The sequence below is a fragment of the Mycetomoellerius zeteki genome, unplaced genomic scaffold, assembly GCF_001594055.1.
Source record: "Mycetomoellerius zeteki isolate Tzet28-1 unplaced genomic scaffold, Tzet1.0 scaffold104, whole genome shotgun sequence".
NCBI classification, from domain to species: Eukaryota; Metazoa; Arthropoda; class Insecta; order Hymenoptera; family Formicidae; genus Mycetomoellerius; species Mycetomoellerius zeteki.
In genome coordinates, this window is record NW_017255954.1 from 2,148 (window position 1) to 14,325 (window position 12,178).

The 12,178-nt window shown below is 33.8% G+C and overlaps 1 protein-coding gene across 1 annotated transcript; it reads left to right on the plus strand.

Moving 5' to 3' along the window:
• Positions 1-573: 573 nt before the first annotated feature.
• On the plus strand, positions 574-6,920 carry LOC108721153 (putative peptidyl-prolyl cis-trans isomerase dodo). The gene is made up of 3 exons (XM_018445549.1): positions 574-715; positions 5,924-6,136; positions 6,625-6,920. The coding sequence occupies exons 1-3, from the start codon at positions 661-663 to the stop codon at positions 6,843-6,845; spliced, it is 489 nt and encodes a 162-aa protein (XP_018301051.1). The 5' UTR covers positions 574-660; the 3' UTR covers positions 6,846-6,920.
• Positions 6,921-12,178: the final 5,258 nt, after the last annotated feature.

Sequence of the window (12,178 nt, forward strand, 5' to 3'; positions counted from 1 at the left end):
CATCCGGTACGGATTACGGGCTGTACGTGACGGCACCCAGAAGGTGCAGCCACAATAGAAAGAATAAGGAATTGGGAATAAGGAATAACGACTTCAACTTATCAGAAATCGGATACATCAGAATACACGGTTTCTGATAGGTTGAAATCGTTATTCCTTATTCCTAATTCCTTATTCCTTCTATGTGTGACTGCACCCTAAAGCTGGTTCTACATTAGTCGCATCGCAGCGTCGCAAGCGTTGAGGTCCAATCAACGACAAGCTAGCTCGACTCTGATTGGACCACAACGCTTGCAACAGCTTGCGACGCTGCGATGCGACTAATGTAGAACCAGCTTAAGAGAAGCGCGACCGACTTATATCAGTATCTCAAAAGTATTAAAAAGTACTAAAACAAGTGTTAAAAATGGCGTCGTTTACAAGACGAACTATGAAATCCACCAATCATCCATTAAGCAGCCATTTTTAATACAAAGAAATTAGTTCATGATTGGCTGCTAATCACGTGATTGCAATGTCCAATCAGAACACTTAACACCAATCGTTCTTTTCTTATAAATATAGGACTCTGGTATATTCTTATTATGTCTATAGGTTTGACGTGGAGAGTGTCATCGAAGAGAACAGCAAAACACAGTCCGAAAATATACTACGACCGTAATGGCGGACGAGGAGCTACCAGCGGGATGGGAGAAACGTCTCAGCAGATCGACTGGTACGTCGAAACCGACGATTTTTCCAGTCGCATCCCCACAAACGGCGATCTTATTAAGGCGCGACTCTCGCCACGAGGCATCGCGGAATCTACGATCTCTGCGCTATGCTCTCGTTGGAGTGAGATACGTCGCGTCGGGCCGACACCTCGACGTATAACATTTCATTGATATTTTGCCGATGTTAATCAATTCGCAGTAGTCAAGGGAAATGTCCGATACTTCTCGATGTTCCCTCTACAAGTTTTCGTATTACATATGTAGTCGATTATAGTTGATGTGAATCTTTTACCGGATTTTACAATGAGTCTGTAGTCAAAAGTTATAACCAGTTAAATTGATTAGGCTTCTACATGAGTCGGAAATCTTGTTTTATTTGATTTTAATCTAAACAAGTAACTATTGACGAATTCGGCACGCATGCAGACTGCTCTGGTGCTGCTCTAACATGTTGCAAGTGCAGAACCACTTTGATGCTATGTCAAACTATACTGTCAGAGAGAGATATGTCAGTACAATTTCTTGAACTCGTTCAGTTCATTTGGTTGGTCCGAATATAAATTTACTACATTGAGTCAGTTTTCATTTGCCGAATACGACAATCTGAACTCACTGATACAATGTGCACAAGCTGAATGTGTAGCACGGAAAAAGTTCGTATTCAGTGTATACTAATGCAGTCTGACGAATTTGCTGTATGATTTTTCACATCTACAAGTTATTAATTGTACAGCAAGTCATTAAGCTCGAACTAATGAGAAGGGATAAAATTGAATTTGGCTAGTTTTAAGAAAATTGGTAGTCTTAAGATCTGAGCACAAGAATGATCGTAATATGTCTGGTTTATGCTTCAATCTTAACCCTAAAATCCTGAAATTCAGCCAATGGAATACAGATTTCAGTTAGGATTAATTAAGACTGGCAGTCTTATTGGCTGAATTTTAAGATTTTAGGGTTAAGATCGAAGCATAAATCAAGTAATACTTAAACTTAAGTTGCAGACGTGAGTAACGCATAAGCTTTCACATATTGGACCTTCTACAACAAGTCATTAAGCTGATTCTACGATGAGTCGGTAATCGGAAATCTTAATCCTTAACCAGTTTTAACCTAAATAGGTGACTATGATTTTTTGCATAAACTAGTTGTTAATTATACAGTGAGTCGTTTAGCTCGATTAGTGGGAAGGAATAAAGTCGAATTTGGTCAGTCTTAAAAAAATCGGTAGTCTTAGGCCCATTCATAGTCAGACCTTGTACTTACGGCTTCCTTAAATTTATCTTTAGATGCTCAGTAGCCAATGAAATAATTCGTAGAGCATCTGAAGATAAATTTAAGGAAGTCTTAAATATAAGGCCTGACTATGAATACGGGCATTAGTCATACAAGTTGGCTGTTGACCAACTCCACCGATTCACCGATAAGACTTAGGAAGGCTCAGGCCAACTACCGATTCATTGTAGAATCAGCTTTAGTCATAAATCAGAAGTTAGAAGCTAAAAATTGACCAATCGTCAATTTTTAGCTTCTGACTTCTGATTTATGACTAATTGACTTATTGTAGAAGGTCCATATGACATACAACTTATTGCCGTGTCTTCAAGAGACAGCAATAAGTCCTACGTCATACGCCAAAGCTTGTGCATTACTTACGTCTACAACTTAAGTCTCTGAAGGCCATGCCTAGTAAACGAAAATGGATTGAAATGGATTCAGATTTTCAGAAATATGGACTCACAAATGTTAAAATGAATGCTTTTCAATTCTGAATGCATTTTTATTCATTTACAGGAATTGCATGGAGCATATCTTTATGCCTTTCAATCTAAAAATAATATCAGCTTTTTCTGTGCATTGTGAATACCGTTCAATTCAAAATTTTGAATAGGAAAGTTTGTCAATCCATTTACATCCAATTGAATCCAAAAAAAAAAGTATTCGCTATTTAAAATATGCATTACTTCACTATTTAAAATATGCATTCGGATAGAAAAAATTTCAATCCATTTTAATCCATTCTCGTTTATTGGGTGGCACACACCTTCCGTAACAATAATCATAAGACGTACTGTAAGAATCAGCCAATTAAAATTAAGAGAATTCTTGATTGTAATTGACTGATTCTTATGGTAGTCTTATTGTTATTATTACGGAACGTATGTGCCATGGCCTTGAGGCCTGTTAAGCTGGTTCTACATTAGTCGCATCGCAGCATCGCAAGTGTTGTGGTCCAATCAACGTCAAGCTAGCTCGACTCTGATTGGACTGCAACGCTTGCAACACGTTTGCGACGCTGCGATGCGATCAATGTAGAACCAGCTTTACACAATAGAGTCGCAATTCGTAAGCCGTAAGAAATTGGCCAATCGCAATTAAATATGACAAAAATAATCGACTATGATTGGTTAATTTTTTACAGCTTATGAATTGCGACTCTGTTATGTAGCAGGCCTAAATAAAGACCATCACATATACAAAAATTTTAGTCGTAATCGTAGGTTTGTCGCGTAGCAAGCTCCAACATGCTCCAATATGCTCCTACCATAGCTCTTACTCACTCTATCAAGCGCGTTGGAGTGAGTAAGATGGTAGGAGCATATTGGAACATGTTGGAGCATGCGACGCGAACAAACTTCGTAAGGTCGCAAGCAAATCGACCAATTACAATCAAAATTACGATCTCGTGTTTTAAAACGCTCGACTGTGATCGGCCGATTTGCTTACGGTTTTACGATTACGACTAAAATTTTTGTACGTGTGATGTCCTTTGTTACGACAATTCTTGTGCTCAGATTCTTAGTCGTATAAGTTGGCTGTTGGCCAACTTCACCGATTTATTGATAAGACTTTGGTCCATATCAGACTATCGACTCTGCAGGCCAACTGCCGATCAATAATAGACCAATTACAATAAGACTGATTCAATGTGATTGGTCCATTATTGGTCGGCAGTCAGAGTTAGCAATCGGATCGGCCTGAAGAGTCGGTAGTCTAGCAGGCATTCTACAATTTACAATAAGCCATTAGTCATAAATCAGAAATTAAAAGCTGGAAATTGACTAATCACAGTCGTCAATTTTTAGCTTCTGACTTTTGATTTATGACTAATGGCTTATTATAGAAGACCCATAATACAGGCTGTAGGACTACTAACTACCGACCATTGGCTTACATCGTGCACTTAATACGGGTACTAACTAGTAACTTTCTAACTCTTTTGAATTATCTTAATTTCGGTGATACATGTAAGGCCAATATTACATGCGTCCGTTTTTGTCGTACGACAAATTTTTTAAGCCTCGATTGGCTATAGGACAAAGAGATCCGAGATCCTCTCTGTCTTGCAGTCAATTAACAGGCTTGAAAAATTCGTCGTACGACAAAAAACGGACGTATGTAATATTGACCTAAACATATACATGATATGTGTATTTAATTAATCATTTTGATGCATATTGTATCAATTTAGTACATCATTCTTCGAATACATACGCTGAAATTAAAATAATTTAATAGAAAGTTACTAGTTAATACCCATATCAAGTGCACGATGTAAACTAATGCCTGTTCATAGTCATGCCTTATATTTAAGGCTTCCTTAAATTTATCTTCAGATACTCTATGAATTATTTCATTGGCTACTGAGCATCTAAAGATAAATTTAAGGAAGCCTTAAGTATAAGGCTTCTAACTATGAATAAGGGCATAAGTCATTGTAGAATCACCTTACAATTAGTCGTATAAGTTGGTTATTGCAGGACCGTTTTAGGAATTCCGACTAACGACTCGTTGTAGAACCCCGGTTAGGGACGAAAGATCGAATAGTGTGCTGAGTGTTAAAGATGGTTGGATCTCATCTCGAGATTTTGCTGAAAAACGACTAGAAAATATCTTGCACTTATTATATCAATTTTGATTTCTTATCGGCACTGTCTATCGGTTTATTGATTTCAACTTCAGCGAATTGATTGCTTTATTAATCATGTATAAACTTTTCAAAAATCCAGTACACAATTTATTGATTTCAACTTCAGCGAATTGATTGCTTTATTAATCATGTATAAACTTTTCAAAAATCCAGTACACAATTGCTTTTATTATTTCTGCAATTTACTCCAGGTCACAAAAGTATGAAGTTTTTTTTAGATTATTATCCATAATAAGATGTTCTTTTAACAATAATGTTTCAGATTCAATAATAATTATTAGATCTAAAGAATTATTGTAAAAACATAACATACATTGTTATGCATATACAGGGTTTCTTTTTAATCTAGCCAGGCGAATATTTCAAATGCTGTTGAGTTTATAAAAAAATGTGTCAGACAAAAGTTGTAGAGTGCGGAGGGGGACATAAGATTCTGCGTTAAAGTTGTCTGACACGTTTTTCATGAAAATCCATTTTATTGTGGAAATTTAGCAATTTAAGCAAAGATGTATCTCATACGGTGACATTTTATGAAGCATACAGTATGAGCAATTTTGTTAAATCATGTAAGTAATCAACCGATACTTCTTTCTTTTGTAATGACTGAAACGATGCCTAAGGACGAGCTCAATACGATGTAAGAATGCAATAATGGACGTATGAACGTAAATGAACGGTGACGCCCGCGTATATCCGAGATTACGTCCTTAGGCAACATAAAATTTTCATGAAAAACGTGTCAGACAACTTTAACGCAGAATTTTATGCTCTCAGAATATGAAATGAAAAATATTACACTCCATTAAAAAAACCAAAGTTGACCTTGAAATGACCTTCAGTTTGACCTTCATCAAAAATTCAAGGCCACCATCTTGTGTCCCCCTCCGCATTCTACAACTTTTGTCTGACACATTTTTCTATAAACTCAACAGCATTTGAAATATTCGCCTGGCTAGATTAAAAAGAAACACCCTGTATAAGTAATTTGAAAATTTTTAAAGGGTTTTCAAGTTTTTGGATGAGAGTGTATAATAAGAGAAATGATTCTAGTTTAGCCTAATTTATTTCTATTTCTAATCTAAGACTTTCTTTAAAAATTGCAAGTGATCCTCAGTTTTCTTGAACATGATCATAATATTCACTGAATTTAAAATGTTTGATATTAAGTTTTACTTCATATGAAATCATAGAGCTGATAAAACACAATAGTGATAAAAAAAATACTTAAGTTTATTAATATTAGTATTTTGGTTTCTGCCTGAAATGAATAAAATTATTATAGGTCAACACTATTATTTAAATATTTATACCAAGGAAAGTCAGTGGGATAGACCAGATAAACCTGCCGATCCATCTGGCAATGGCAAGGCAGATGGACCTGAAGAAGTGCAATGCTCTCATCTACTTGTGAAACATTCAGGCTCTCGACGACCTTCTTCCTGGCGAGAGGAGAATATTACTAGGTCAAAAGAAGAAGCTCTCGATTTGGTCAAATGTATGTCTACTATTTACAATCTTCTGTCTGAAAATTATTTATTATTTCATTGTTCATGTAGAATATTTCTGTCTGTTGTTGCTATGTTTATTTCATTGTATCGTTAATCCTAGAGAGCAAAGTTTCTAAACTATTTTCATTACATTGTAATTTTTATACAGGAAGCGATAAACTTCTTGCTCAATTTTTACTACAAAAACAATAAGATTTATTTTTAAAACTTATTGTTGTTACTATTGGGAGATTTCTCTTTAAAAAGTTAATGCAATATTGTGATTTTTTTCTAGTTATCTTGAGATTAAATACGTTTTTCATAGATTTTGTTCATATTAAAATGGAATATTTTTTCAATAAAAATTTCTAATGTCAGTACAAGATGGTATGAGAAATGTACCTGAAATAATCTGAATTTTGCGCGACAGCTGTTATAGTATTGAAATATTTAATACCTTTCAACTGTGATTATTATAAAAATATCTTGTTAACAGCTTATAGAGAACAAATTGCATCTGGTAAAGCGACGTTCGCTGAACTTGCCTCCAAATACAGCGATTGCAGTTCGGCAAAGCGCGGTGGTGATCTTGGACCTTTCAATCGAGGTGCGATGCAGAAACCCTTCGAACAGGCAGCATTTGCGCTGAAAGTTGGCGAGCTGTCATCACCTGTCCACACAGATAGCGGAATTCACATCATCCAACGAACTGCATAAGCCAACTCAGCCTGAAACGGATTGCTAATATTTTGCAAGAAGTCTCTTTCTCTCTTTCCATATCTGTTCTCTCTCTCTCTCTCTCTCTCTCTCTCTCTCTTTCTCTTTCTCTGTCTGTCTGTCTGTCTTTTAATCTTATCATTTATAAATTCATGCCAATGGTGTTCTTCCAACATTTTATATATTGGCTATTGTGCTATTCTTATTTAAAGCAGAACTGTTGAATTTTATTGAACTTATTTGAAATCACATTATCTAAATTTGTATTTCTTTAGACATATTTTTATCTCAGTTTTCAATAACAACTCTGCTTTGCAACAAAATAATAATAAATTAACGGTCCAATCGAGAAAACTTCAAAGCGTCATTAGCATCATTTTAAATTGCATATTATAATATTATCATGTAAAAGAATGATGATATTATATATACCTTCATTAGAAAAAAAAATAATACTTGATGAGTGTGAGTGCGCGCGCGCGTGTGTGTGTGTGTGTGTGTGTGTGGGGGGCTCCTTGATGAATATTGTTATCTTACCGTAGGACGTAGCAACTTTATAATTGTGTTAATATATAAAATGTCTTCCCCGACCTAATGTGGAAGTTAAAACACTAGCTACACGATGAGATTACTGCTCAATAGTTCTGTTTGTCACATTGTAATTGAGATTACTAAATTACTAAACTTTTAATATGGTTTTAAATAATTATACTGTAACATTGATTGTACATTGATCGTCCATTGATTGGCCAATTCTTAATCTAATATTAAAGCGTTTTATTATATATATTTTGTACTAACTAATTTGTGTTCAAGCAAATGATAAAGATTAATTTGGTTGTAATAAAATTAATTTATAAAATATTTTCCATGATTATGTGGAGAAAAATTGTGATTAGACAAAAGTAAATTTCGTTTTTGCGCGAAATATTTTAAATACATTGACAAACAGTATCAATACTATATTATAATATGAAAAAATATTTCTCATCCTTAAACTTAAAATAAATTGTATGAATTATGAAACGTGATAATTGGCACTTTTTTTATCACTATGTAATTCTTTACGCATTTATAGTATGATACATTACTTTAATAAGCACTTTCATTGATTTGTTTCGCTTAGGGAATCATAGATATGTATGTATTTTTAATGTATAATGTTGGGGGAAGAGAAATCACGAGCGACTGAATTAAAAAAAAAAGTATTTTATTTAATTCATATTACGAATTAAAAGAATGTAAATCATGTATTTCTGAGAAACATCCAATATCTTCCAATCAAAAATTAACATGAATTTATTGTCGTTAAGGGGGTTTCTTACTTTATAGGATAAAAAAAGTCGATTTTTTTTCATGAATTGATAGTACAACTCTTCAAGAGAATATATCCCTAAAATTTTAGAGCGAAATTCGAAGTCCTTCGAATATAAATTCAGCGCTTGTATATACGGGTGCACGGTACGCAGGTATACAGACGAATTTCCAGGCAGGAACGCCGACGACTTACAAGGAAACTGTCGGAACTGGTTCTCACCGATTTTAATGAGCTTTGGATATGTTGTAGAGCATGAAAAAATATTAGATCCATTTTTTTGTGTTTATCTCGAGATTTAGAGGATAAAACTCCTCCTCGAAAAAAATCGGTTTTTTTCTTTCGAAACGAATATCATCGAAACTATAAGAGATAGAAAAAATTTTCCAGAATGAAAATTGGATGACTGAAAAGTATTTTAGAACTAAGGATGCACCGAATATCCGAAAAGTATCCGGTATTATCTGGCACTTTTTTACTATCCGACCTGATATCATTAGTATTCAGTAATATATCCGGTTGAAATTTGATATCATTAAATTGTTGATACTTTATTATACAAATGTCCTAGAAATAATGCTATACTGTTTCATACATTGTTGCAAAATTTCAATTTTTTTCTTTATAAGTGGTTTTTTTTTTTTTTTAAAGATATTTTCCCGGAATCCGGTCGGATATCCGGAAAATGTCGGATTTTCGACTCAAAGAAATTGCCTTCTCGGATATCCGATTTTACATTCTGTCCGAAATCCGGTATCCGGTAATTTTACGATTCGATGCATTTCTATTTAGAAATATATTTCTAAAAATAATTATAATATTTATATATAATTATAATATTTCTAAAAATAATTAACTGGACAAATTTTTTTTCTCTTATAGTTTCGACGATATTCGCTTCGAAAGAAAAAAATCGATTTTTTTGAGAGGGTGTTTCACCCTCTAAACTCGAGATAAACAAAATATGGGCCTAATATTTTTTCATGCTCTACAACATATCCAAAGCTTATTAACATTGGTGAATCAGTTCCGACAGTTCTCTTGTTAGATCACGAGAGAGGCCCGAGTAGCTCGCAGAATGACTCAAATTGCTCAAAATGAATTCCATGAGAAAACTGAAGGATTATCGTCCCTGCAATCACAGATTAGCCTCCGAGCATTGTAAGATCTCATGAACTAAACCGAAAGCTTTAAACGTATTTTTCTTGAAATCTTTTTTGCATTTTCTTCAACAATTTTGTGTACACAATTGAGAAAAAAGTATGGTAATTATTGCGAAAAGATCAAACCTTGCCGATGACTTTGACATATGTTGTCAAGGTTATGAGTAATTTCCAACAGGTTTTAGCCGGCGGTTGCGATTCGTTAAAAAGTTATTATCAAAAAAAATTGAAAAAAAGTATCATTTTTGCTATAACGAAAGTTGCAAACCCATGTAGAATCTCGCTTTGTGTTGTAAAGTGTGGGGAGAGGTGTGGTGAACTTCGCTTTGCGTAAAAACGAATAACGCACAGTACGAGAAACTGAATATAAGAGAAGTAGCTTAGGGGCGCACGATGACTTCCACGCAAAACGACTCTCACTCGACCTTAATAAAACTCGCTTCGCGTGGAAAGTCGTGCGTCCCTGGGCAGGAGGGAGATGGGATGGGAGTCGCTTTGAGTGAAAGTCGTGCGCCCTCAAGCAGAGAGGGTGGTGGGATGAAAGTCACTTCACGTATAAAGTCGTACATCCCTATGCGCTACTATATAGGGTGTCCCATTTTAATGTCCCACCCCAAATAACTTTTTTATTTTAGATCTTAGAAAAAAATGTTTCAGACAAAATGTATGGATTTGAGGGGGACATAAGATAGTGTCATTAGTTTGACTTTGAATAGTTACTTGAATGTCACGTGAAGATTACTTTCAATTTCTTAAATGGAACCCCCTACTTTTTATTGCATATTCTTGTAGATCATCTCGAGACCTTTCCAAAACACTATAATTAAGTACCTTTTCGTTAAGTACTTGTTAAGTTAATTTGATCGGTTAAGGCAAAATAAAGGCACGATTGACCGGCCGGTCAGGGCAAGATAAAGACATGATCCGGCTGGTTCGTGCCTTTATCTTGTCTTGACCGGCCGGTCGGTTATGTCGCGATCTTGCGTTATAACTTAACAAGTACTTAACAAAAAGGTACTTAATTATAGTATTTTAGAAAACTCTCGAGATGATCTACAAGAATGTGCAATAAAAAGTAGGGGTTTCTGTTTAAGAAATTGAAGGTAACCTTTACGTGACATTTAAGTAACTATTCATGGTCAAACTAATGATACCATCTTATATCCCCCTCAAAGCCATACAACTTTTGTCTGAAACATTTTTTTCTAATAATATCATTTTTAGACCGTGTATGTGAGAGACACAACCGATAAATTAGAGCCTTATACGGTCGAAGCTAGATCTTAAAATGCTTTTTAAATAATTCAATCTTGAAATAAATGATATATATGAACTTAACATATATACCACAATTGTAGTCTAACGGACTGTGTACCGAAATATTTCCGGACTAAACACAATTAAATCATTGTAGTAATTTCGCGAATTAAATTAAATTCTTTCTTAAATAAATAAATTAAACTAAATAATTTCGATGCTCAATCAGGCATCATATTACAAAGATTAATTACAATAATATTACAAAGGTTAATATGCTGAAAAAACTGTAATTAAACTTATTGTGAAAAATATTACTTCGCGGCCGGGAGTCGAACCCGGATCTCTTGTATTCTGTACGAGCATCCTGAGCCATTAGACCACCGATTTTTTTCTAAGGTCAAAAATAAAAAAGTTATTTGGGGTGAGACATTAAAATGGGACATCCTGTATAATAACAAAAATGAGAAAATGTTTTCAAAGAAAATTTTTGTTTTTAAAGCAGGAAATCTATTTTAAAGCAGAGAATTTTTATTTTATACAATAGAAAAGAGACATTATTTTTTTAAACTTCTTTTGTTAATAATTTTTTAACGAATGGCGACCGGTGACTAAAATTGTTGGAGGTTATTTAGGGTCACGACCTTGACAACACATGTCAAGGTCATCGGCGAGGTTTAACCTTTTCACAATAATTATCAAAAGTATTTGACCAATCACCTTTTTATAGGGCTCATTAGTTTGCTAATAATCAACCATCCTCGATGAACCTAAAAATTAAATAAAAATCAACATTAACAATTTTTTTGCATAAATAAACGGCTGCTACCTAGTGAAAATTATAAAAAGTCGCACATAATGTTATATATATATTTTTTAATTTTTACGCGGTATTTAGGATGAAATTCTGTAAAAATTAAAAATATTTCTTAATTTTTTGCTTCCGACAAGAATTACAGCCGCTAGGATGTACACAACATCATAACGTCGGCATGGTGTCAAACCAAATGTTTATATTTTTATTATTTATACCTTTTTTTCATATAAAAATTTGTACTTTACAATAGTTATATTAAAACGTGCAAAAAGTTTTAAAATGATAAATATTAGGCTTCCTTATGAAAAAAATCACCTTTTTTCAGTTTCCTAAAGTAGGACGCTCCCTTAATGTGGTATCGCAGGATTAAAAGCCCACTTCTTTCAAATAAATATTTTAAAGTATTTTATCTATATGTCCACGATATTTCCACATTCTGAGAGACATAGATTTTTTTGGAGATCATGAATTTTAGAAATAGATAATTCATATATAATCCAATTACATGTAATTTGTAATGTCATATTACGAAAGTACGTAATTTACATTCGCAATGTAAAATATGTGAGACTAGCACAAAAGATGAGTCAATATGATGCGATTTCAGAAATTCAATTTTAACTTTCTTGCATGAAGTATAAATTAATATATTATGTGATTTTATCATATTTATCATTATGATTTTATAAGATGATTTATGCTTAAGTGAATATAAATATATATGTAGCTAAGGAATGTATATGTTTAAGCTCTCACTCCAGCAAGACTTTGATTGTAATTC